General features: G+C 49.9%; 2 protein-coding genes across 2 annotated transcripts; one reads left to right on the top strand and one right to left on the bottom strand.

The window, feature by feature from the left end:
- Positions 1–201: 201 nt before the first annotated feature.
- SDC4 (syndecan 4) lies at positions 202–17,533 on the bottom strand. Its single transcript, XM_053958884.1, has 5 exons — positions 17,394–17,533; positions 3,736–3,877; positions 2,816–2,868; positions 2,391–2,574; positions 202–1,144 (listed from the first exon to the last, which is right to left on the bottom strand). The coding sequence occupies exons 1-5, from the start codon at positions 17,466–17,468 to the stop codon at positions 993–995; spliced, it is 606 nt and encodes a 201-aa protein (XP_053814859.1). The 5' UTR covers positions 17,469–17,533; the 3' UTR covers positions 202–992.
- A 6,037-nt stretch (positions 17,534–23,570) lies between these two features.
- SYS1 (SYS1 golgi trafficking protein) lies at positions 23,571–26,080 on the top strand. Its single transcript, XM_053958167.1, has 3 exons — positions 23,571–23,758; positions 24,395–24,462; positions 25,035–26,080. The coding sequence occupies exons 1-3, from the start codon at positions 23,597–23,599 to the stop codon at positions 25,273–25,275; spliced, it is 471 nt and encodes a 156-aa protein (XP_053814142.1). The 5' UTR covers positions 23,571–23,596; the 3' UTR covers positions 25,276–26,080.
- Positions 26,081–27,561: the final 1,481 nt, after the last annotated feature.

Here is a 27,561-nt window from a genome sequence, read left to right as displayed (position 1 = left end):
TTAAAAACTCCTAGAAAAGTTATGAGAAAACCATAAATATCTTTACCCTCTATAGTAGCTGCTGTAGAACTAGAAGAAACCTGTAACACTCTGTAGCTAACTCTGCTTCAGTTCAGAATATAAATCATATAAAACAGCATCTCCAGAGAAATGCCCGGCCAAAGGAAACACAAAGGGATTGAAAAAATAAATCTGAGGAAATTAAAAAAGTAGATTTTTTTTATTATTTCAAAACAATTTCTACAAACTTTATATAAACATTAGGCTATTTTCTCTTAAATTTTGTTATAAAAAAATCCTACAAGCAATCCTTAAAAAAAGGTAAGAGACTGCAGGCAAGGAAAGGGTGTTGCCATAGCCAAACACAACTGGCTGTCCTGATTTCAAGGACTAATGACCCTTGCCTGGGGCCAACAGGAAGAGACAGAAGTCTCCTGGGGAAGACATTCCCATAGGCCCTTTATGGCATTCAGGGATATTGAGCCCTTGTGGGCCTTTTACTCCCTGATAAGGCAACATTATCTGTAGTGTAAGAGATTCATAAATAGTTCTCCACAAAAATGCTTTGCATCAACAGCCTGCTGCAAGACATCTAGTAGCAAGATTTATACAAAAAGCCATCTTCTATAGAAGCAGCCAATCCCAGCACGGCACACTGGATGCAAACACATGGTGTTTGCTTCCATACAGTCTGGTTTGTGTTTATATACCCTCTATAAAACCAAGCAGAAAATTTGGCATCTTTATTCCTTTTACACTAACTTAGAAAAAAAATACACTGAGGTTTTTTTTTCAGACTCTTTGTATTTCATTGGGCCCTTGTTAGCTGAGTGGGATGGGAAGGGTCACGAAGGAAGTTTGTTTTTTCTCAAAGCCACTTTGAAATTCAATCCAAAAAATAAAAAAGCATTTGTTCAGCACATCTCATCTGAGGGCACAGTGTTTCCATACAGTCTGCTTGTCCCTTGATGGGCACAAGGTGCTGCTGAGCTTTAGGCATAGAACTCGTTTGTGGGGGCTTTCTTGTAGATGGGTTTCTTCCCCAGGTCGTAACTGCCCTCGTCCTTTTTCTTCATGCGATAGACCAAGAGCAGGATCAGGAAGATGGCAAACAGGAGACCCACTGCTCCTCCTGCAATGAGAGCTGGGGAGGAAAGAGAGACTGGAATAAGTCTTGGACAACTCCAAACCACCACTGCTTCAAGAGTAACAGCCCCCAGAGCTGCCTCCAGAGTCAGTGTCCATGTGCCTGTCACTGCATGTGCTGGCACTTTCAGCAACAGCAGATGTTACTGGCAAAGGCCAGGATTGCTTCCAGTCCAACCACAGAATAATCACATGTTCCACATTAACCAGTTTGAGTTAATCTTCCAGTTTAGTCCAAAAAAGAAATGTTGACAAGATGATGTTCTCCCTGTATAGAGACAAAACAAAAAAAAAACCAAAAAAAAACCCACCCAAAAAAGCCCCACCACAACCCACAGAAGGAAAGTGGTGCAGCTCCAATCTGAATGCTTTGTTAACAACCTGTGTGAGCACACCCTGAGGACTCTGTATTTCAATTGATCAACATCCAATTACCAACAACACTTCCCTCAAAAAAAAAAAAAAAAAAAAAAAAAAAAAAATCAGAAAACCCCAACAACCAAAACCCACAAATCTGCAAAAAACCACTAAGATTTCCTCTCTCCTCACACCAAGCATGGCCACAAGACTTCACTGAAGTTTATTCCTTGTTGTGACACCTATTGCTTGCACTAAATCATCTTCTTTGTTAAATGGGTTTGCAATTCACTCTTCCAATCTCTTCTCTGACTGCAGACCAGCACAAAGGGCTTGGGTTTATACTTGGACCATCAGGCCAAGTGCCTGAAGCAGCAATATGCTGCTGGGGACAGACCTGAGACCTGTCCCACATGTTGAGGGGAAGGCAGTCGCTTGGCTTTGCTCTAGACATTGGTACTCAGATTCCTACAGCTGACCACAAGTTGGAATCCCTTAGAAGGGTTGCTTGGCTCCTGACAAAGCTCAGAAAAGGCAGACCTTGGAAGAAAAATGCCTGTATTTGATATGAAAATCTATGATGTCACTACTTTATGACCAGAGACACTTCTTGTTGAGGCAGTCTCTGGGTGCAGAGCAGCTGCCACATGAGTCAAGCCAACAGTCAGCTGGCAGGCTCAAAAACAAGCTGTTTACCCCAGCAAAGACAACAGCAGGCTCTGCTGTTAAGGACTGGGAGGCAGAAGCCACCCTGCTACAGGTAGCCACAGAGGTAAAGCAACTCATTCCCCTGTCAGCAGGGAGCTGCTCCCCAGAGAAACAGGGGACAACAGAAAGCATTTTGATTTTCAGCATTAATGATTTACCAGGACAAGGTGAAGTATTACCTGTAAGGACTTCTGTTCTTTCAAAGATGCTGCTGTTGGCTGTGCTTGCCATGGAGATCTTGTTGGACAGGTTCTCTTCGACAGGTCCAGCTTTGTCTGGAATGATTTCATTGTCCACCACTGTGTTTTTCTTCTCGCCTTCTATCTTTCTCCCAGTATCTCCAGGGATATAGTTGTCAGATATCTACAGAACACAGACAAACCACACCCATCAGCAAGCAGCACCCAGCCTACCCACAGCTGAAACCAGGAGGGTGTGCAGGGAATAGAAAGTTTGCTCAGTGCACTGCGAGTACACTGTGCCTGCTCATGCAGGTGGATTCGTCTTGATGCCACGTCCTGCAGCAGGGAGGGTGTTCAGAAAGTTTCACAGACAGAGCAGAGGAGCTACATGCTGCTTAAAGACACACTGGGGCAATACCTACCACAGGGGTATCCATGGTGGTCAGATACAAGCCATCTTCAGAGTCTGGGTAGTCTGCAGAAGGGGCAAAAAAAAAAAAAGGACTCTTAATTTTTGTCTCATTACATTGTTTTTACAGGATTCAGACCCCTCCTGCAATACCAGCAACTGCACATACTAGGACTCTTGTCCTCTACAAGCCCCTCTTATCTACTGGTTCTATTTATCGTTTAATGACTTGGATTGCACAAGACCACGAGATGTAATCTTGAAACCAACACCTCTCCACTGGGAGGGATCTTCAGCTGGACCCATTGGCCCTGCAGAGCAGGTCTGCCACAGCTTACATAAGGTAATGCCAATGGAGGGCACTGCTCCCACCACCCATCCCTAAAGGATCCTTCACCAACCCTCCAGATCTGCCCAGACATGTCAGGCACTGATTTCAGCATCTGTTCTTTTACTTTTAGAGAACAAATGTTCACATAAAGGGACACAGAGCTACAGAAACTGGTTTGGGCAGGCAGCTTTGCATGTCACAGAGAGTTCACTTGAACACCAGCTAGTCCTTTACCTTGTTTGGCCTCAACCGAGACATTAACTTTAGGCCTTTTAACACTGCCTCAACAATAGATTATTTTTTTTTAAGTTTCTCAGCAGTTCTTTGGAGTTCAACAGGAAAAAGATCCAGCCAGCACAAGGCCTTTTCATTTGCAGCAAGACAAGCTTGGCTGGACTCCATCTGTCCTCTCCAAGTGATTCAACATCACAGCACCACTACTTTCACTGTTCTCATCTGAGTGACTACGAGTCACAGTTTTCATCTCCACCTGACACTGTGGTTTCTCTGGAGCTCTGGCTGTGATTTAGCCCATCACTCAAGGGCTGGTGCTGAAAGAAATTTCACAGCAGCTGCTGAGGGAGATCCATTTCCCCACTCACCTCCTGACCCAGATGTCTCATCTATATCTAAGCCATCAGACGTTAAGTGAGGCCTGAAATCACCAATGTCTTCATCATCTGGCAAGTCCCCAGAGGCAGGGTAGTCAAGCCATCCAGCATCCATGGTTTCAGTTTCTCTCACCTGTAAATGGGGGTGGAGACATGTTAAATATGAACAACTCTCCAGAAGCATTTCACAGAAGGTTCAGAGCCTGAGCACATCATTTCCACCAGAAAAATATTAAATGCTGAACTTCCTCTCTACCAAAAGCCTTATCTTTATCAGCTGAATTTCCCTAGAATTTCTCAGAACAGAAGTGAGAGCCAGGCTGGGAGGGGAATTTCCTGAGGGCTGTAGATTGAAGAGGTTCACCCAAACACACAGGGTGAAAATATCACAACAGGATCTCAGTCAGGAGTTTGTGGCAAAGCATTTGGAAAAGCAGTGCCTTCAGCTTATGATAAGGGAGAGTTTGGAAGGACTTGTAATTCCCAGGAAAAAAGCCTGATGGGTGTAGGCCAGTTTTTTGCATAGCACCAAAGCTTCATGCCAAAGCAATTCCCCACTCTTTATACTGAGAACAAGCCTATTTTATCACCCAAGGGTTAAGAGCTGGTCTGTCAGTTCAGCTGAATTGCAGTGCAATACAGGCTGAGTTCAAGAGCACTGCTATCAGTAATGACTTGCCCGAAGGAAGAGCTTCCCCTGCATCACCTTCTTTAAAAGCATGTAAACAAACAAACCCATAAAATATCTGCAGGATCCAAAGGCCCAAGGAGTGCAGTTACAGCAGGAAAGCTGGAGAGCCTCCCAGCTATCAGCTGTTTGGCCACAACGGCAATTTGTGCACACACACAAAATGAGCACACCAGAGCTCATTTGCACTTGGACCTTGAAGGAGCCACAAGCCCAAATCTCCTGCCCTCACCAAAGTTATGCAACTTCCCAGAAGTATTTCTCCTCACCCTGGGGCCAGGCCGGTGAGGGTACCACAGGTATGAGCTTTGGGGTTGCTCAACACCACCCCACAGACTCCAGATGCTTCCAGAGACATGAAATCATCACCATGGAGGGGGTCTCAACCGCTTCCCCCGAGGCAAGGGGCACAATGCAGATGGACAGGTCCCTTAGCTGGGGGCTAAGCTGACAACATTCTTTCATGCTGTCCTCACAGGACAACTGGGAAGTCTTGACAAAGGTTTTGTCTACCCAGAAGAGCATTGCACAGTCCTGCACATCTGAGGGTTTTTCCCAATGTACAAGCTTACCGGGCTACAGCCTCCCTGGGGTGAGGAGGATCAGAGACTCGTGGGGACACTCAGAGCTGGATGGCAGCACCACCGAGCCCTGAGCAGCTGGGGTCAGCCCCCCTGCTCACCTGGCCAGGTGTGGCCCATCCCACAGCCCGGAGGTGGTGAATTACATCCGCTATTGATTCTAACCAAGGCAAACAATCAGCCACGAGCCATGTGTCAGCTTCCTCTGCCCTCCCCCAGCCCTGCTTCCAGCCCCATTCCCCTGCCCACTGGCACACGGGGTTGGCCACAAACAAGCACAAGATGTTTCTCATTTTTTGCACCAGGAGCAGTGGCACTGGATGTGCTTTTCCTTGCTTATTGAGGCATTTTTGTTTTCCCCAGCAACCCCGCTACAGGATAAGCAGATGAACAGCCCAGAGGGCATGAAGTGCTGAGGCCAGCTCTCCTCCCAGACCCTTTCTCTCTGCTGTGCCAAGCCTGGCACTAGATGCTGGGAAGGGGGCCGGGAGGAAAGGCAGCTTGGAAGGAATCCTCTCCCAGCCTGGAATCAGGCATTCCTAACTTTATGGATCACTTGCTCCAAGGCAAATTCATTTCAAGATATGTGAAATCCAGCCACAGCCAGCCCTGCAATGGAAATTGCTTGCCAGCATGCAGTAGCTGTTCCCAGGGCACCTTCTGGCCATTTCATGAGGTGCAGGAAGAACCCAATTCCTGGGGCTGGGGACTACGTCTGCTGCAGATCCAAAAAGCTCCGTACCAGGCAGAGATTGATGTTGGCAAGTGCTGTGCTGAGCCACACCCCAGTGCCAGCTCACCCTGTACTTCACCATGAGTCACAGCCAGTAATGTCCAAGCAAGGGCAGCTCAAGAAAACCCAGGTTTAAGCCCTGGAGTGACTGGACAGCCCACTGGCCATATCAGATCAGCCCAACCACGAGCTGAGTGGTGGCACACAGCCACAGTGATTAGTGCACGCTGTGCAACTCACCAGGCCTGGCTATCAAAAATCCCTATTTAAATCAGGACAGACAGTGTTTACCAGCAGGGCACATAAGAAGGAAATTACTGACTCACAAGCATAAATAAGATTATATGGGAGCGTTCCCTGAAATCATTCTTCATCATCCTCTTGAGCAAGGATGGGGAAGTTCCTGGAGGCCACAAGAACTTCGCAAACCATACAGGAAACTTTTCTTGTGGGCAGTGGCCTTGCATTACAGGTTCATCCCACAGGGAAGTCAGAGGGCTGCTGGGCACCTCCACAATTACTCTCCAGGTTTAAAGGCATGTACTTCTAGGAAGCAGGTCCTGCCTGGGAGCTGGGGCACGGGCAGGCTGGGAAGAGTTAACACTGGAGTGCAGTGCTCACAGGGCAGGTCTGGAGCAGGCACATTCCTCACACACACACACCTGTGAGAGGGCACACAGGCACCTTCACAGGACTTCAGAGCAACAGCGCTGGGGCTTCTCAAGTGCCACATAAAGAGCTCCCTGGAGTATTGTTTAAAAAAAGTACATCCCTTTCCAAGAGCACGCAACCCTCCCTGCAGCTCTGCCGCCTGGTGAAGAGGCACCTCGGAAGGTGCCTGTACTTCCTCTGGGTTTGCAGGCTGTGGCCAAGAAGGAAAAGCTCTGAGATGACCACAAGAGGATGGTCAGCCCTTGCCAAGTCATCCCTGGCCACATCCAGCTTAACACCTTCTGCAACTGTGCTGTTCTGAGCCTGCTTTCCACCACCTGCTGTCCCTGCACTGGAGCCAGGCCAGGGACTTGCTGGGAGAGTCAGGGCGGCTGCACAGCCCCACCTCACCCTGGCAGCTGAACTGGAGTCCTACAATTAATATGCTCCTCTCTAGGAGGGCTCTGTACAAGAATCAACCTTTCCTGCAGGAGTCTAGTTCAAGGATTTCTTCCTCATGTTAAGCAGCTTTATCCCCAGTAAGCACGAAGGGAGATTAAACAGCATGCTGGGGAGCAGAAGCTTTTCCTGCCTGCCAGTGGCAAAAAAAAAAAAAAAAAAAAAAAGAGAGTTTATTCCCTGCCCAGACAACCAGCACATCAGGCACGTGAACTGTGAGTGTCATTCCTGGAAAAGCTGGGCACAGAAGCCTCATATTTTGAGACAGGCTGCGCTACTGGATGAAGCCAGACACTCTTTGCTCATTGAAGACACAGGAATAACACTCCTGAGACCCCAGGCAGCCCTGCTGTGCTCCATCCCTAACCCATCCCACTCCATTTCATGCTCCTGGGGTTTTCCCATACAGCCTCAGAATACCACTCACCTCTTCTCAAAGCAAGATCAGCTATTTATTGAGGCAGCAAACAAGGTTTTTGTGCAATGTGTGAATTTCCCCAGCCACTGGCAAGTTCTGGGAAATAACAAACCCAGGCAGCTCACCTGCCCCAGCCTACATGTCCTCACCACCACCTTTGCAAACCCTTTCAAAAAAAACTAAATGGTGTTTTGGGACAGCAACAAAGTTTTCCAAACATGGAACTGGCTTTTACAGCTGTCCCTTGTCTCTGATCAAACACAGCGTTCATTAAAAGCTCCTTTGAAGGGTCACAGCCAGCAAGCTGTAAAGGGAGTCAGACCTGCAGGGACTGGGGCATTCACAGTGTACAGAGCCCTTTATCAAGTTTATAATTTTGGCATGGAGACCTAGCGCTCGCTCCTGGCCTCCCTCCCCAGCACCGTGTACATAAACCTGGGAGTAAACAGGAACAAGGTGAAAGTCAACCTTTCCTAGACAAAGGCACATGGAGCTGGGCCAGCCTGGGAGGTGGCAAAAGAGGGCAGAGGCACAGACCTGTTAACCCTGTGCAGCCTGCAGGGACAGGTAGGTGTAAGCTGTTCCCAGGGCTTCTCAGGTGCTCTGCACTCGGGGTCAGTGGTACAGATCACCTCATGCCACTGCAGCAAGCAGCAATACACAAAATATCCTCCCCAGACCCCGTGCTGTCACAGACAGGTGTCACCCCACACCACCACAATGCACAGCTATCAGCATAACCAGGAGGGGCTCCTGAACAACATGAGCAGCTGCAAGGATGCAGAGCTCTGTAAACCACAGAGCCCAAGAGAGGGGATTTCCATACAGGTCACTTCACTTACAGGAGCCCACAGACTAGGAAGGTTTTAAAGCTCAGGCCAAGCATGTGAAAGAGCAGGGGCTAGGAGAGAGCTCACCCCCTTGATGCCCCAACAGCCCCCAAAAGCAGAGGAGCCACACAGCACTGGAAACAGGGCAGCTCAAATCAGTGTGAAACAGCCAGAGCTGATCTCCACAGGAGAGGTGAGCAGTGACAACAAGCAAAGACTGCTCTATCTTCCCATCTGAATAAGCATTAAAACACCTTATTAGAAGTGACATGAGCTTCCAGCAGAGGCAGCTCCTTCCAGACAAGTAAGGGAAGGGTCTGTGTTCCCTCCCAAAATATTCTTCACTCCCTTCTCTCACTCCATGCTTCAGCTCCATGTAAGGGAGAAGAAAATAAATACACAAAAGTCATTTTAGTTTTGAGAGCAAAGCAAATATCAACATTTCAACTCAAGTCACACCTAACTCCCTTAACACACCAGCCACAGTAAAATAAAAAAAAAATCCACTTGTGCCAGCTCCTTGTGACCATGCCTGGAGGTATCATTTTACCACCCGTTCCTGGTCAGTCTGTCCCACATAACCTGCAGCACACACGGCCTGCACTGGCCTTTGTGCCAAGGGACAAAAGTTAAACAGCTCCTATCCAGGCATATGTTTGCATTTAGTTGCATGACAGGATCACCTGAGGCTTCCAGACATAGTTAAATACTACCTTTGCTCAACACTTCCCAAGCAGTCCCAGAGCAGGGCCACAGGCAGCCTTGCCCATCTCCTCTGACAGCCACTGTCCAGCACTCCCACCACAGTGACCCATGATGGTAAATCCATGGCTCTGAGCAAAGGGTGAAATCAGACTGGAGTACAGCCCAGGGCTTGCAGGCAGCTCCAGTACCCACAGCAGCTACTGCACAGCCTGTGCCTCTTACCTAAGAGGGGAATTTTTTTTTTTAATTGTTCTCAATAGCAAAAAAAAAAAAAAATAAAGGGTTTTGCTTAATAAGACAGCAGAAGCAGCATGCAGGCTGGGGAACTGCTCAGCTGGTTAGAGCATCACCTGCTCCAGGTGAGCTCAGGGAAGCCTGCCCAGTGCCCGTCCAAGCAGGTCTCCATGTCCCAGTGTGCTCACCCTCCACAGCCCACGTGCAGAAGGCACATCCAGCCCTATCCCAGCCCCAGCCTGGCCCACTCCCCCCCCGGCCCAGTCCCTGGGTGATTCTTTAAGCCGTGTGCTCTCTGGGGGCTCGTGCAGCAGCAGAGCCATAATCCCCGAGCAAGGACTGTAATCCCGGCCCTGCAGAGCCACTCGCTGTCACAGGTGCCTCCCCTGCAGCAGGCATGAATCCTCCCAGGCCCTGCCTGCTCAAAATAGGCTTCCTTGCACTTAAAGTCAAACCCCAGCTACCTTTGAGCTGCTGTGCTCCTGCTTACACACAGCCTGTTCCCTCCAGCCCACACCATGCAGGGCCACGCAGCAGCAGGACAGAGAGATTACAAAGGAATGAACTCTTGTTTAACTGCTTTTGCCTGATTATCAGCCAAGAGCAAAGCCATAAAGATCGGGTCCTTTGCCAGACAGGCACATGCTGGGGTATGTTTACTGCAATGGTGGCAAAAGAGCTGCTCTAAACACTCCATTCCCAGCTCCAGAGCATGACTGGGAAGGAGATGACCACTCCCCACTCCAGCTCAGGGAGATAAAGCTCAGCAGACAGTTACAGATGGCTGTGTGTCCATCACTTGCCCTGAAGCAAATGAAAAAAGTCTGGAGGAAAACTACAGGAGGAAAAAGCAGGAGCTCTCAGGTGACTCAAGAGGAAAACAACTGTGACAGACATTTCACACCCCTGAAGGGTTCTCCCGGTCACAGGCCATGATACACACCTAGTTCATAAAGAGATTATTTTTTATGGCATTTACAAACCTAATCATAAGTAGTTCATATGCTTCACTGTCCAGAGCTCAGCTCAGAAGCTGGAAAAATTCTGTTCAAGCTTAAAAAAGGAATTCACAGTTTTTCCAGCTCACAACTCACTCTGAGTTGCCCTAGTCTATAATAAATGTTTCTATTGCACCCTTGTCTGTGGAAGAAAAAAAGGATATAAGTGCCCCAGCAAACAGCTTTTCCATCAAGGATGATTTTTCATGCTGACTCTTCAAACTTGGGATATTTCACATGTCACACTTCCCCCGCATGCCAGGAAGAAGCCTGCCCTCACTGCCCTTTCCTAGAATACAGCTATACCCCAATGCTTCCCCGAACATGCACATAAGCAGAATTTCCACTTGGCAAGAAATCTGTGATGTGCCTTTTTGGGATCTTTCTGCTCCCTCATGCCAGAGCATTGGCAAAATTAAGCCAGGCAGACACCCAACTTCAAAGAGTGCCCTTCCTATTGGGCTCACCATGCAGCTAATCTCAGCTTGTTTGTACAGTCAAGATTCCCAACGCTGCGCTCTACAAATGCTTCCCCTCCCACGATCCATTTTAATCTAATCAGAAGTAGTAGCTCAAAGATTTAGGCTTAGCCCAGGCCGTTGAGCTCTGCCAGCACAGTTATGCTATTTCAAGCCTTGCTCTGCTGGCAAAGGTGCCAGCAAAGAACAGCAGCAGAGGAAGTTATCGGCACAAAAGCACTCAAGACAGTGGAGTGCTGCTGCTACGCTATCAGCCATACCCGTGTGAGCATTTATACAAACAAACATTTCAACAGCAGGGATTTTCCTGGCTAGCTGCAGCACCAGAGGCTGGGTTTTCAGTGCACGGGGCTTGGGGGGGATTTTTTTGTTTGTTTCTTCACGAAGATATTGCCTACTTATGGCTTGGCTTGGGCCCAGAAAGCAGCAGACACAGCACATGCTATTCGGGATAATACAGCTGTACTTCAGGAAACCTGTCACTTCCAGAAGCATTTTCCTCCCTCTCAGGGCTCTGAACTCCCAGTCAGGTTCCCTCCCCTCTATGAGCAGAAGGTGAGCAACCAGCAGCAGATTTCCAGCCCTTCCTGACCACATCTGTGCACCTGCAGTGCCACAGCCAGAGCAGGGGGACCCAGCTGTTGTTCTGGTCACTCCTTCCCCGGCGCTGCAGAGCCCACGCTCGGCTGGACGAGCAAGTCTGTGAGTAACCAACACGCAGGACCAGCTCCTCGTACTCAGCCTCAGGAAATTTGGAATTAGCGCCAAGAACAGCCCGCACATAAACAGTCTCCTGCAAGATCCTGGCTCCAGACTCTGCTCCACTGCACACTGTGGATTTGCAATAAATATTTACCTCGCCGGGGAACAAAATCTTCCAAGCAAAAGCTCCTGACATCAGTAAGGGCTGTATTTCCATTTGGAGGAGAGTAGGAGCTTCTTTGTTTTTGAAGTGGGACATCAGCCCACTAAAGCAGCTTCTGCCACCCTCCTAGCACCACACCAGTCAGGATCTGCCCCTCCACCTCTGGGTCTCACTCCTCTCCAGGCCAGCACAGGAGCACACCTGGTGCCTTCCTTCCAGCCATACTCCTCTCAGTCACTCTGCCTTCTGCACAGAGATTTCTGGCTACTGTGCTGTGCAGGCCACTTCAGTGCAAGTCCAAGCACTTTCACAGGCATTAATGCGTGTTACCATTGCTCTTTATTGCTCTAGTTCGACTGTAACAGCAGCTAAAGGGCAGGAGGCAGGGTAGCCTCACAGCAAGGTAAGTGGGCAAGGCCACATCTCTTTGTATTCAAGTTTGACAGCAGCACAGCTTGAGAGGAACCATGGTGAAGATACCTTTTTCCCTTCAGCAGCTGAGGCAGAGCAACATTGAGAGAAATCCTTCCCATGGAAAGCTTTGCTTTTCCTGACAGAACAGGATTTGTTTAAGCAAGAAGCAGCCGTGGTTTTGGCTGACATAAGACCAGCTGATTGGGTAACAGTGCTATGGGTCTCCCAGTCTCCTTCCTGCCCCAAGGAGTGTCTCCCTGAGATTTTAATTAACTGCTTTGATTTTTAAGTTATCCCAATAATTTGTCTAACAACAGCCTCTTGGCATTTCATAAGCAGAGTCTCAGCCTCAAAGGATTTAAGGCTAAAACTGACAAGAGTGCATACTTCCAGCAAAAATAAAGACTTTTACAAGAAGCATACTTTTCTAGTCGGCCAGCCTTCAAAAACTGAGAGACACACAGCTATGTATTGCATGCTTTCCCCTCCTATGCTGACATTTTCTCCAGATTTAGGATTAAGTGTTTAACGCCCTCTTTTGAGACTTTACACTCCTTTAGCTTGCTTTGAATGCTTTCAGTCATTTCAGATAATATGCTGCTTTCCTGTCTCCCATGCAACTCTTGTTTCCAACAGTATCTGCCTGAAAATGAAGGAACCACAGAGCTGCCAGAGCAAGTTACAGCTGCTCAAGACAGGGCCATTTTCTGATCTGTCTTTGCCAACACCAACTCGGCTGCTGGCAGCAGTCACACGTCAGAGCCCCACAGCTTTTCTGCCCACCAAAGCCACAACCAGATTAAACAGGAGGCAGCAGCAAAGGCCTTCGGTGCCAAGGGCAGCACAGACTGGGTGCAAAGCAGCAGCACCAGTTTTGCCTGTCACCCCTTTTCTAGCCCCAGAAGAGACTCACCTCCACCTCAGAAGTCTGAGTCACTGCTTTGGGTAAGGGGCCAGGGCCGTTACTCAGAGGGTGACAGCAGTGTCCCCGAGAGCTGAGATGCCAAGCCAAGTGCCAGAAACCTGAGTCAGAGCATGACTGCTGCAAGTCAGGGCGACACACAGCAGAGCTGGTCCTCTGACCAGCAGCATTTACTGGACAAACATTCAGGCACACGCTTAAATACAAAAAAAGTAAGTCTGAACTAACCTAGGAGCACAGCCCTAACTGCTCGTTAGTGTAGGATCTTTTACAGCCCCTCAGAGCAGAGGCTTATTACAAGTGAAACTCTAACTAGGCTGCCCTGTCTATTCAGAGCCACCAAGCCCAGTCTCATCACAAGAGTCTCATTCTAGTGCAAATCATTTGAATTCTTAATCTCAAGCATTTGCATTCCAGCGAGTCTCAAACAAACAGCCACACATGCTCCTCAACAGCAGCCCGGAGGTCAGGCGTGTGCAGGGTTTGTCCCCTCGGTTTTGTAGTGCTTCAACTGCATCAGCTTCTCCTTTGAGGCTGCAAAAGCAGCACAGCCCGGCTGTTGTTACAGGGCATAAAGGAACAGGATGTACTGAGCAGAGGGGGAGAATGCAGCTGCAAGACCTAAGAGCAGGCTCAAGAGGATAAATGTGAACTCAAGAGCTAGGAAGTGTTTTGAAGGATGGATGTTGCGTTTAGTCTGGCCAAAATGACAGCTGGGGAGCTCTGTGGGATCACACGGCCACCATACCTTCATCAAGAAATCTTACAAGTCAACCCAAGTAATTTACATGGCAGACTGTAGAACCACAGCTACCATGCCACCCTTACAGGTACAGATACTATCACTAATCAAAAAGTCTTTAAACCTAAGTCCACCAATCCATTCATTTGAGGAAAAACAATTTACATACAAAATACAACACAACCTAGTGGTACCTTATAGTCAAGGGGATTCAAGCAACCAGGATATTTCTAACAGAGCATTTACCAGCACCAGGAGTCCAAAGGGAAGGAAAATTTGCTGTAGGAGCTGTGCTGAAGCCCTGCAAGCTGAGCAGCAAGCCAGTGTGCCTCACCCCCCATCATCAATTGGAAAGTCAGGTTAGCAGCTTCTAGCTTGTGGTGGAAGTGGACACAAGCATTTTGAAAAGGCAGTATGACTTGACAGGAAAATCATGGCAAGGTCACATTAGGCTCTAGTTCAGGCATTTGAGAGCAAATGGCCTCCCCAAGCCATTCAAACAGCTCAAGGCAATAGTACAGCCATTATCAGAGGCTTGGAAGGGAAGGAAGAGGGGAAGACACATAGGAAAAACATTTTCCCTGTTGCTGGGCTGGATGCAGGCCTTTGCAGGATCTCAAAGTGCCAGAGACCTTGGAAGAGAGCAATCAGAGGGGCAGGAAAGGGGGCAATCAGGTTGGCTAACAGCCTTTACTTCCCAGGGTGAATGAGCCTCCGGTATCACAACTCTGAAAAGTACCAAGTTCAGCCCCCATATGCCTCTTGCATAAGATGCTCAGGAAAGCTCTGAAGCACAGGAAAGCACTCTCCAGCATGGGAGCTGGCAGCACTTGGTACAGATGAGAGCTGGGCAGCAGTGCTGTTTCCCTGACTGTGCCCCAAGTGCTGCAGGGTGACTGTTCCTACCCATGGGAACCTCCACATCCAAGGTGCTCAGCTGTGGAGGGACCGAGCAGCCCTGAACTCCCACCCCAGGAGCTGCACATGCAGCTCAAGACAGTACAAGGTGCTAAAGAAGTTGTTTTTTTCCTACACATTACAGTAATTTCATCCCAACAACTATAGGTTTGACTTCAGAAGTCATGAGCTCCTTCTCCTTAAGGCCTAAGGGACATTGCTTCAGACACTGTCATTTCGCTGCTCTGTGTTTTAGAGAGACTGAAGCAAAGCAGAGATTTGCTCGAAATGTGAACATGGCAAGTAAAGGTAAAATAAAGTAAAGCATGCAGATTGCAATGTCTTGATTTGATTGGGAGGGACAGATGAGAAACTGGGCAAAGAGCAGAAAGAACAGGCCTCGGGGATCAATGGCAGCAGGACAAGCCAAACCGGTTTTAACATTAATAATGCTGCACTACTTTCCAAACACAGCTATCATCAACAAGACACCAGCTTTGCCAATCAGGAGGCCTCTGAGCACGATTGCTTTAAACCAGCAAACAGAGCCCACAAGCAGCACGAAGCCTCCCCCACCTCTCCCTAAGCAATCCTCTGCCGGCAGCTTCTGGGTTGGATTTGTGTTCCTCTGTACTGCTGAGGACACACAAACACGATGTGGTGCTGCATGAAGACTTTTTCTGCATAGTTCAAGGCACAAAAGTAGGACAACTGCAACAAGCCTGCAGCCCACTAGCACTGTTACAGCCCTGCTGGGCTCCCGGCACTCGGCCCTTTTGCAGCCCAGACAAACTGAGCAGAGCCCAAGCCTGCAGCAGAGGGAATACCTTCACCATGGGGCAATACCCCCTGCTTCCCTCCCGTGCTGCCAGGGGCACTGCTGGATGCTAAATGCACAGGGAAAGCTCAGTGACACCACTCTGCCCAAGCGAGGCAGACCTCACGGCCGTTGTTAACTCCACTGATCCCACATCTTGGATGCATTGGTGACTTTCTGTCCATCCCCCCTCAAGCATCTTCTGCAGGAAGCCCATCCTTGCACAGCACAGAGGGGAGCATCCTGCCCACACATCCTTTGCTTTCCAAGGCACTCAAGCGGAGAGGGCTGGGGACCACCTGGTGACATCAGGCATCAGCTCCAGCCCCCCGGCCCCACGGGAAGAAGGGAATGTTCTCACACAAAGCTGCGGGGCTGTTGTAACACGACCCACCCACCCACAGCCCGAGCTCCAACGTCACACTGAGGCACTTCAGTAATATTCCCCACCCTCTTACACATCCAGGATTGCTTCACACGGAGAAATCCCATTTACACCAGAAAGCTGCTCAAGGGGAAAAGAGCCAAGGCACTTTTGTTTGTACAGGCTTGGGGAAATATTCAAGCACCGAATCACTCTCAACATCCATGCTCTTACATAAGCACAAGAAATACAATCCCCATCTTGTTAAGAAACAGCTACCTGTCTTCACCCTGCCCGCATAGAAAAACCAAGAGCCACATGCTGTGCAGCCCTGCACGTTTTGGCAGTGCTATTAAAAAAAAAAAATATGGGAGGAGGGCCAGCAGAACTCTCCCAAACCGTGTGTCATCCTTGTCTCCTCCCTGGCAGCCTCTAACCCAAACAATTTGTTTGGATTAGGCTTTATAGTAGGCCAGTGTTACTGCTCAAGTATACACTCAATCTTAGGTAGCTTAGAAGACACGGATAAATATTCCACGTAAATTCTATAAAAGTATTTACAGACCACATCTGTGCAAAATTTGTTGTCTTTGCAGAAACCCGATGCTTGCAGACCAGTCCAGTCCCCAGGGACACCAAGTTGCATTTCATACCAAACATGGTCAGTGCAACTTCCAGATGCTGTCTGCCCCAAAGGTTTGCCCTACCAGTTTGGGCCAGTTCCCAAACGACCGATTCACGTGCTTAATGGCAGGGATAAACACGCCAGATTAGAGTAAAGTGGATTTGGGCTGCTTGGTTTTAGAGAGTAGCTGACAATTACTACAGATGCTCCCCGTGGGAGACTCCTGCTCTACAATCAGCAACCCCCCAATCCTGTGCCCCTACTAGAAAGCAGCAGAGCCTTATCAGCTCTGATCTGCCCACCCAGCTTTCAGTCCAAAACAAACCAATGTGGATGATTAAACCTACTTTGGGAATCCCTCATCTCCTGCAGTTACCTTAATCTCAGCAGCTCTTTCACACTAACAGAGGAATCTGCCCTGATTGCACTATCAGCAAGACGGTCACACACAAAAACAAACAAACAGCAGGGAAGCCAGAATCCCCAGATCTCTGCTCCACCACGAAGACCCCACACGTGCCGGCTTGAAGCATCCAAAATGTTTCACCTCATTATTATATGTTTAAGAGATTTTTAAACTCTCCAGGGTAATGCATCACTTTTCACTCCCATGTGGGCGCGAGGAAGGTTTGATAGCCACAGACACCAGGTACCAGCACAACCAAACTCAGATAAGGCTGGGAAGCCTATCCAGGTACTGTAACGCATCCAACCCACCCCACACGCACAAGAAAAAAAATAATTAAAGGACTTGCACGACCAGAAGTTGAAGATTAAAATTGTAATGGAGAGCAGCTCATACCCACCAGGTAGCCGGGTCCCCTGCACTGCTGTAAGCCCAGCAGCCTGAGCAGAACGGGAGACGTGAGGAGCGGCACAGCCGCGGGGACAGCGGGGACAGCGGGGCACCGGGCACGGCCGGGCCGGCGCGACGCTGCTTTGGCATCTGCCACAGGAAGCAGCGTCCGAGCCAAGGGAACCGGAGGAAGAACGGGAACGGCCCTACGGCCGTCTCCCTACTTCGCCCACCCTTCCCTTTCCCCGGAGAAGGGCAAGCAGCGGGGGCAGACCGCCCGGGGGGCAGCGGTGGCACCGGCTCTCAGGCGGCTGGCGAGCGGGGCCCGAGGCCCGCGGGTCACCCACCCCCCCGGGCACCGGGAGCCCTTCGCTGCCGGGGCAGACCCTCGCCTTTCCCCCCCCGTCCCGCGGGGGCCCGGCGGGACTCACCGACTCGGCGGCGGCGGCTCGCAGGAGGAGGCCGAGCAGCAGCGCGGCGCGCAGCGGGACGCGGGGCAGCGGCATGGCTGGGCTGTGCCGGGACACACGGAGAGAGGAGCGGCGGGTCCCACCGGAGCGAGCTCTGGCCGTGCCCTGCCGCCGCCGCCGCCCTTATAGGGCTGGCTGAGCGCACGGGGGCGGAGCGGCGCTGCTCCCGCCCCGCCGGGAATGCCCGGCCGCGCACCCGCCGGCACCGGGGTGCGAGCTGCCCCGCACCGACACCGGGGCACACCGTGGGGCTGGAGGCCGGGACACCGCGCGGGGACAACGAGGGACCCGGCCCCGCAACCCGCTGGGCACCGCCGGGACCCCCGCGCTGCCGGCGGCCACGGTCACTGCGTTATGGGGAGCGGGCGGAAAGGAGAAAGGGAAAGGGGAGAAAGGAAAAGAGAGCGGCGGGGAGAAAGGGGGAGGGGGAAGAAAAGCGAGGGAAGGGGGAAAAAGGAAGTGAGAAAGGGGTCAGGAGAAAACGAAAGGAGGAAAAGGATGGGAAAGGGGAGGGAGGAGTGAAAAGGAGGAGGAAAGCGAAAGGGGGTGGAAGAAGTGAAAGGGGGGCAAGAAGTGAAAGGGGGAGAAAGGAAAAAAGGGAAGGGAAAGCGGGGGTAAGAAAGAGGAAAAGAGAAAGTGGGGGGAGCGGGCACACAGCATCCGCTTTTGCAACATTCCACAAGTGACAATCTCACATTTACAGAAAACCCTGTCCCTGGCAGCGTGTCGCCGCCGCGGTTATCCGGCGGGTGTTGCATCACTCGGCTCTCGTCGGGGATGGAACACGAAACCGCTCCCTCAGTCTTCTGTGTAAGCGGCAAGAGCAAAAACCCACACTGATAAAGAAGCGGGGGGGAAACCCAACAGCACAGTTTAACTACTTCCGTTTCTCTTCTCACATTAATAACTTTGCCCGGCCATAAGAATTTGCTTGACAATATCTGTTTCAGCCCCTTAACCCGAGGGGCACCATTATGAAATACCATAACGCTCCAGCCCTGTGCTCACGCTGCAGCCACATCAATTTGCACTTGGGTTCTAGTTTATAGAGAATAAAAGATTTTCTTAACAGGAAAGCAATGCATAGCAAAGCATATGTGCCGTGATCCCACCTGCCAGGTACAAATGACAGCTCCTCTCGGTCTGGCTCTCAGCCTCCTCCAGCACTACAAAGTTACCCGAGAGATCTTGTAGCCTTCCCCTTGTCCCACCTCCAACCAAAAAGATCCTTAAGGTGAAGCAGTTTTTCCAACTGTTCCTCTGGGAATAAACAGCTGCAGAGGGTGTGAGCTGAGATCCAGACGTGTCCTCAGTGTTTGCTAGGACTGTGCCTATGCACATGACCACGGGCAGGAGGGATCCGTGCTGAGTTGGCTGTGGAGCCTGTTGGCATAATTCGAAGTGACATGGAGCACTGCTCAGGGCTTAAAAAAACAGTTAAAATCTGAAGACAGCACACATGTGGGTAATGGTAGGAACCAACCTGAAACAGGCTGTGGGGGAGTTTGCTGACCTGCTCTGCTCAGGACAGCCATGTGTCACTAACCCTTTAGTTCACCTCAGCATCCAAGGCCATGAGGGATGGATTTGTGCTGCGGGCTGGGTTACTACCCTTCCTTATTACCCTTACTTCGTCACACAGAGGAACTGATAAAAATCACTGCTGGGGCAGCCAGGGAGTCCAGCTCCCATAAATCTCCAGCTCTGGATGCTCAGCAGAGGTGGGGAGCAGTAGATGGTGAGGAACAAGAGCACACAGATTGGGTCAAATGTGCAGAGTGGTCTGTACCATGGCATCTGCCAGACAGGAGACAGCCTCAGCAGCACAAGGTGGCCAGAAGTCTCCATGCCCCCAAACCCTCTAAATGCCACCTGTGTTTGTGTGCATGTGGCCGTGACCTCCCTACACGTCCTTCCAGGTAAATCAACCACCACAAAGATGCTTTCAAAACCAGCTTTCTGTATTGTGGCTACAAATATTGCTCGCTCACCTGTTAACTTCCTCTCCAAACAAGAACAATATGCTGAGCTCCTGGTAATCATACCCCTCAACACATACCCCTTCCACCAAAAAATCACCTTGCATTGCACAGTGTTTTCCCTCCCAGGGAAATTCTGCTGTGATAGGATGGAGAGGAGTCAGTCTGGCCCAGGGACCACACACACTGTCCATCCATCTCACACCTGCATGCACAATCCTTCAGGCAAGCTGATCTTGGGCTTCTGGAAACAGAAGAGAAAATTAAACTAAACCCTAATGTACTTTTCAACCTTGAGAACAAATTCCTGTAACTTTACTGGTGACATTTTTAAAGTGCATTGTGTACATCTACCTTACTTCCTCACACACATGGAAACATTCTGTGACTGTATCTCAAGAGAATAAGAGGAAATGCAGTCATAAAAATCATAATATAATTCTAAACTCATGGCCTTACAGCTGCCTTCGTTTTGCCATTCAAGTGTTTCCTTTCATGACATTCTCCTCTGACATTCTCCTCTCTGGAATAATGCAGAAAATCCATGGGTATATGACATTCAGAGAGAGCAGCAGGACAAATGGGCCCAGAGAGCAAAAATGCACCACTGAAATGTCCTTTCCTGAAACTTCACCACAAAGGAGAGAAGCAGAAGCAAAATAAAATGCATGTTGAAAAACACATTTCTTCTGGGCAATGAATTCTCGCATTCAAGGTGTGTCAGTTGCATTCTCCATATAAAAATTACAGTTGGCAGAGAAATAACACAGGCTGGCCACCATTGTTCCTAACCTAGTGCTCAACAGTGAAGGATGACCTAACCCTCATGTTGAAAATCAAAATAAACAGCTGTCATTACCAACAACACAAACATGCTGGAAGTGGAATGGAGTGTCCAAATACAACACTGTGAAGAGAATCTCACTTTTACATGGCACATTAAGAAATGTCTAGATAGTCTTGAGAAGACCATACACAGGGCCCTTTAAACAACTTGATCATAAATTCTGTGGCACTAATCAGGAAAAAAGATTCTCCAGCCAAGCTCAGCACAGTTCCTACAGCAAATTTTTAAAAAGAGGTTAGAGTAGGATTATCAAGCAACAAGAAACCTTAAGCAGAATTTTAAAAATCCCAACTTCCGAAGTCCATTCACAGAACTCTTTGGAAAAACACACCTGCACACCACGTGGGTGGAGGAAGAGGAGTGACTGAAAACTCTCATCCCATGGTTTGAGCCACTTAATGTTGAATTATCCTGGAAATGTGTGCTCTTAGCCTTGCCATCCCTTCAGCAAAGGTGACCTTAGCACAACTCCTACCTTCCAGTCAAGAGGGAAATGAACTCCAGCAAAGGTCATTCAGACAGCACCACCCTTTGTACACCAGCTGGTAAAATACAGACCACCTAAATAAACAGCTTCCTGTTTTAGGCAGTGATTCCTGGGGAGGAAAACAGCTATTTTTTATGTAAAGAATCTGTGGCTAAATAGGGTATTCTTTTTCCACACTCCTGATAAAGAAGTGACCACAATAGTTTCATGTGATCTGGGTACACCCTCAAGTCATCAGCTGTGTCCTGGGCGTATCGCCACTTTTCCTCCCACCAGCTGCTCTTCACAACACGCAGGTGGCACACACAGAACAGTCACTGGTTAAAAAGGACGTTCTAACCAGAAGTCAGGCGAGCAGCACCCACTGTGGCACCCTAGAAATCATGGTCTCTGTGTTTCAACATCCTTTTTAACACATTTCCTTCACAGCTGTCGCCAACTTTTTTTTTTTTTTTTTAACTAAAGGGGAAGAAATGAGAAATTAAGAAAGCTGTTTCATTCCCCAATACTGTTTGCTTTCCAGGTCCACTTTAAACTTTATTCCACAGAGTGGGATTGGGGGGCAAGGCACCCCCTAGGGAGAACACCCTCTTTTCTAGGAGAAGGACACATGCTTCCCTCCCCTATGCTGGAGCAGCCTGGAGAGGAGAGAGAGCCAAATCAGGAGCAGGAACAAACAAACACGACCATGAAAGATGCTGTCACAAAGTCAGACAGGAAACAAGTTCACAAACTGGGCTGCAGTTGAGTCACAGCACAAATGTCTTTGTAGCACAGCACTTGCCCATGTCCATATGGGCACTCTGCCTGTCCAGGGCAGGAGGGAGCCTCAAATCACACCTCAGGCTCAGCTGCTGCTGTGGCTATTCGATACCTTCAGTCACGAGGGCAGCAACCAAGCAGGGAGGAGCCTCAAATTCCAAAGCAATTCAAGTCAACACCTCCCAAAACACCGGCTTGTATCGTGTGATAGCATGGGCTTTTGGATAAGTCAGATATTTGGCTGGGGAAAGATACCCAGCAATGATACCAAGAGTCCTACCTTACACCAGCTTGGAGTTTTAGTCAGCTTTGTCTAAACTGACAACATTTTTTGGCCAAGTTAGTCCTATGAAGGACTATAAAAGAAAGAAGTAAGTGAGAATTTATATCTGAGCAATGGCTTGCCTGTCTCTGAGACCCAAACACGGCAGATTTCAGGAAAGGAAACCAATTTCTACTAAGAATTAGCAGAGGAAGTGTTGAGCGTCACAATTTATGCTCAGCGATGTGGTGGCAACAGACAGCCCTAGGATTTTCCCCTGTTCATTTCTGCACTGGCTAAGGCTGGAGCTTCTGCAAAAATAAATTCTCCAAAGGCTTAAGTGAGAACCCAGCAATAGTGGCCCACGTCCACCAGACATGTGCCTCTGCCTTGCACAATCTTTCCTAGGAGACAGTCCGGGAACAGGGAACAAAATGTGTCAAACCTGGCTCAGCACAGAAATTCACAGAATGAGGAAAGGAAAACATACAGCAGAGCTGCATAGGGAACTTCCCATAAGAGGCATGGAAAAAACGTCATGAGAGCCTGTCAGAGATCATAATCTGTGTTCCTATAGCCAGTAAAATCCACACCCACGACTGATGTGAGCCTACCACCTCCCTCGGAACCTGGATTCCCCTTTTTATGTCTTCTCTTCTTTTCCAGGTGAAATAGACTCTTGTGGCAACTCCCCCATCGACCGAAACAGCCCGGGGGTGCCTCCTCTCCTTTTTCCAGCAAAGATTTTATCTCCAAAATGTTCCGTTGTCGACACAGCCTTGGGGATTTTGCTATTAAGTCAGTGACAATTCTTATACCTGAAGCCAAGCAAGCAGGACAGCTCACAACAAGCCCCAGCAGCCAGGAGCTGATCACAGAAAGGGTACAGTGGAGCACGGGGTGTCTGGCACTTGGCCATTTCATGAGGCTGAATAGAAGAAATCAGCACGTATCAGAAGAAAGCTCCCAAAAGAAGCCAACCCAGCCCTGTAACAGAAAGGTGCTGCCAGGGCACACCAGGACTCAGAACAACATCCTGGTACCCGATGGCCTAAAGCTAAAAAGAGCACAGCTGGGCAGCAGCTGCCAAGAGCCTCGGCCCCTACAGGAACTGGCCTGGAAATGAAAGGAAATACCCGGGGACAATAATTTCTTGTATGGTTGGTATTTGTGTCTTAAGCAAGGGCTGCTCAGCCAAGTTACTGAACACACTGACACCAGTGCAGACGGGCAGGGACAGCAGCTGGGGAAGCCTTATCTCCAAAATCCTCTGCTGTCCCACACAGCCTTGGGAATTTCACTATGCACACAGTGACAATTCTCATACCTGCAGCCAAGCAAACACCGCGGCTCACTGAGGCCACCAAACCGAGCCCCCGCAGCCAAGAGCTGATCACAGGAGGGGTACGGGGGAGCACGAGGGACTCTGCGTCTGCTCAGCAACTTTTATCCAGGTTACACCGAGCCAGGGCAGGACGGGGCTGGGGACGCCCTTGGCAGGCAGCTGTGAGGGAGCGGGGGCTGGACACTGGGCACAGAGGGCAGCCGGGCCGGAGGTCGTAGCTGAGAGTCGGGGGCAGCGGGCGGGGATCGGGATCGGGATCGGGATCGGGATCGGGACCGGGATCGGGACCGGGATCGGGATCGGGATCGGGATCGGGATCGGGACCGGGATCGGGATCGGGATCGGGATCGGGATCGGGATCGGGATCGGAATCGGGGTCGGGGCAGCGGGCGCGGCTCGGGGCGGCAGCGGGTCCTCCCCCGCGCCAGGGGGCGCTCTGGCGCGGCGGCGGCGGCACTTCCGTCGCGGGCGGCGGGCGGGCGATGGCGGCGCAGTTCCGCAGCTACGTGTGGGACCCCGCGCTGATCGTGGCGCAGATGGTGCTGCTGCAGGCGGGATACTACAGCTCCCTCGGGCTCTGGCTCGCCCTCCTCGGCACCCTGGGCAGCACCGGGCCCTCCCTCCAACAGGTGTTCAGCGACGAGGTGAGGGCGCGCCCCGGGAAGCCGCCGTGGGCACAGGCCCCTGGAGCGGGGGGGACTTGCTGGGGCTCTCCTGGGGGAGACAGAGCCCGCTCCCGTGTGGGCATTGCCGGTGTTAGGGACAGCCCCCCGCCCAGGGAGCACGCCGGTGTGGGCGCTGAGCTCCCCTGCCCCGTGTAGAAGCCCCCCAGTACGCAGACCTGCTGTCTGGTGTAGGTGCCCCAGTGTGGAGGTAAAGCCGTCCCTCTGAATAGCTGGTACCCGGGGTAGAGACAGCACTTCGGTGTGTGGTGGGTGGTAGCCCTCATAAAGAGACAGACGCCCTGTACAGGTGGTGCCCCTGTGGGGAGAGAGCACCTCGCTCTGTAGGTGATACCCCCTTATAGAGATAGAATTCCCGGTATAAAGACAGCTCCCCTAGCCCCTAGAAATAACCCCAGTATGGACGCACGCCCTCCACCCCCAGTTTAGGTGGTTCCCCTCAGCACAGAACCAGACCTTTCCCGTAGGTGCCCCAAGACGGACAGACAGACAGACAGACAGACATGTCCAGCTCCTCCTGTAGATCCTGATCCATGCAGGGCTGTGCCACTCGGGCTGCGATTTGTGCCGCGCGTTCCTACTAATAGTCCCATGTAGATTTTAGGCTTCTCAACCCCGCCGGGGAGGCTCTCCATGATGGCTTTCATCCTCAATGCACTCACTTGGTAAGTCTGCAGCTAGCTGGAGCACCTGCATCTTGTCCTTTCGTACCATTAAGCTGTGAAAGAATTCAGTGTGGTGTACTGCCTCTCTCCAAACATCTCCCAAAATCCCTGTGCCTTCTTAAGCATGTTTGCCGAGGGCAGTTGGGAACTGATGACTTGGCTTTCTAAAACATGGAAAAGTCATTTCACTTCACTGCCTCAGTTTCCTTGCTGAGAATGAGATTTGCTTTTGTGGGAGATTTTACTAAAAGTTAGAATTAACGGATCTCAGCAAACACTGATCTATAAACACTAATGTATTTTGCCACTGAACAGAGATTACTAGAGGAGATAGTTTATAAATCCCTGCACTAAAATATCATTTTCCTGCCATCATGTAATTTAAAAGCTGCAAGTCTGTAAGTCTTGCTGCAGCAGCCAGGAGAGAGGTCAGAAACAACCTATTCTTAAAATATTTGAAGAAGTTTTAAACCCACTCCATAATCAGCCCTGACAACTGCTGATAGCTCTTGCTGCAGCACCTTTCCCATAGGTCTGGTGGCGTTCATTAACCTCTTGCCTTTTCTCTGCAGCGCTCTGGGCTTGCTGTACTTCATCCGCCGAGGGAAGCAGTGCCTGGATTTCACCGTCACCGTTCACTTCTTCCACCTCCTGGGCTGCTGGGCCTACAACTCGCGCTTCCCCTCGACGCTGACGTGGTGGCTGGTGCACATCGTGTGCACGGCGCTGATGGCGGCCATCGGGGAGTACCTGTGCATGAGGATCGAGCTCCGGGAGATCCCCCTCAACTCCGCCCCCAAATCCAACGTATAGACTGCCTCTGGCAACAACATGCTGCGTTTGCTCGTTGTTCCCAGCACAATGCATCCAATAATCATCCCTGAAGAAGCACAGCAGGTCTGTTTAGACTTTATGAATTTTTTTTTTTTTTTTTTTTTGGACCTCGGTGACTGCATGAGAGTGAGCGTCTCCTCTGGCATCGGCTGACAGCGGGGGAGGAGCAGATAGCAGATGTTTATTTTGTTAACACAAAGTATTAATATGACTGTATGGAGAGTGTGCCCTTAAACTCTTCACTCATGAGACTGTTAAAGGCCAGGTAGCAAAACTCGGTGCGTGAGGAGCATTTGGAATTTAACGATGTGGGAGTGCCTGAATGGGTAACACAATGGTCAGCTCTTCTTGCTGGAGCTGGCACGGTGAGCAGTGGGGCTGGGAGCTGCTGCTTCCAATCTGTGACTTCTTTGGGCTTTGCTTGGGAAAGAGTCAAGGAAGTGAATGGATGGGGAGAAAGACAATAGTTGTACTTACCTGAATCACCAGCTGAGACACTAAATAATAACCTGTAATGTTAGATGGGTTTGTTTGCTGTTTCCATGTTTGATACATAGAGGTGACAGACAGCAGTTTGCTGAAGAAATCTTTTGTAATAATAAAAATATAATGTTGCTGTGAGTGTTACGGCTCTCCTGGGAAGCTGAGCACTTCAAGAAATACCACGAGTGTCTGTATCATGGCAACAGAAGGATGCAGCCAGAGAACACTTGGCTGTGAGGTGCCCACTGTCTGGGGCACATAAAATTTCCTACAATAAACATTTCATACCTCTGCTCTGAAAGGAAGGCATCATTGAGTGCTGTCTTGGGAAGTCAGCTGGCGTAACCCCACTTCAGAGGGAGTGTCAGCAGTCCAGGATCTCCACATGTCCAGCCTGAGCCTGGAGCTGCCCTGGGGAAACCTGCAAAAGTGTCCTGGAGCCATGATGCTCTTCCCCCTTGGATGGGCTTTCCCATCAGGCTTCAGCAGTCCAGCAACAGGTCTTGCCTGGTAGAGTGATGTGAAGTAAGAGACTGTTGTTATTTCTTGAATATTTAGAGGTCCTTCAAATAAACTTAACCAGGCAGGGACATCCCCTTACTGCTGGGGGTCCAGAGCTGGGTGATTCCTCCAGATCCATCGGCCCAAGCAAGCAGCCCCACATCCTGCCTGGTTTCCACTGAGGGATGGCCATGTTGTGCAACCCCAAACGAGGGCAAAGCCAGGTCTAGAGACAGATTTTTCTCCTGTGCAGCATCTTGCTGCAGTAACTTCCCTTTGTATGTTAATATTTGTAAGTTTTTTATTTGCATAAATCGTTTGCTAATTCAGTTTGTTGAAAAGTGGTAGGATGATGTGAGACTGATAAACTCTCTGAAGCTGCTCTTTTGAGTTCTGTAACTGGGCAGCTGAGCTGTATTTCAATCCCTGCTCTCACAGTCAGACACTGTAAATGGGGGCAGGATGACATCCTGCTGCTTTACAAGCTCAGCAGGTCTCCAAAGGAGGATTTCTGTCTAAACAAATGTAACCAGCACTTTTTGTATTGGGGGATTTCACCAGGAGCCCATCCTGACCAAAGCCCCCGTAAGCAGAGTTTCAAACAGCAGCAGCCTTTCAGAGGGAAGAGTTTACACAAGTGTTTCTCTGGACAGGAGCCAGCTTGGAAGGCCACCCCGAGGTCACTTCTTAGGGCTGCCCTGCAGCAAGACAGTCCATCCCTTCTCAAAATCTGCTCATTTTTCATGTACAAGGATATTTGTCTTTCTCCCAGTCACCTCAGCCTGGATATAAACTGGTGTCCAGTAGGTGCCAGTATCTCCCTCAGAAAGGAGCAGGGAGAGTGCTGTGCTTGGGATCAGGGTGTGGAGCAGAGGGCAGTGCTGCCTCGGGGTGACAAGTACTGGCGTGCTGTTAGTCATGTTTTAAGACTCCTTCAGGGTCATTTTGTCCTCTGCTGCTTCTTGGTGCTATTCTTGAGAAAGAACATCCCAGTCCTGCAGGGACAGGGAAAGCTTGCAGGTTTACTTCAAGGCTTAATACCACACCAAAGCCTTGTGTGCACTCCCGTGTTCAGGGCTGTTCTTGAGGGAAGTGGGAACTGAGGAATAATTACAGTGAATTTGAGAGCAAGGAGACAAAGCCATGTTCTTCCAGCTGCTCCCAGAGCTGCTGTGGGTCTGTATTAACAGAGCTGCCACCTTTGTTCCCCTGCAAGAATAGAGGTGAAGCCTTTGGACTAAAGAATACTTAACCTATTTCTTTTTGAATGCACGAGATATG

This window comes from Vidua chalybeata, chromosome 17, assembly GCF_026979565.1.
Source record: "Vidua chalybeata isolate OUT-0048 chromosome 17, bVidCha1 merged haplotype, whole genome shotgun sequence".
Taxonomy (NCBI): domain Eukaryota; kingdom Metazoa; phylum Chordata; class Aves; order Passeriformes; family Viduidae; genus Vidua; species Vidua chalybeata.
Note: the sequence above shows the minus strand (reverse complement) of the source record. Positions and strands in the feature narration are given on the sequence as shown.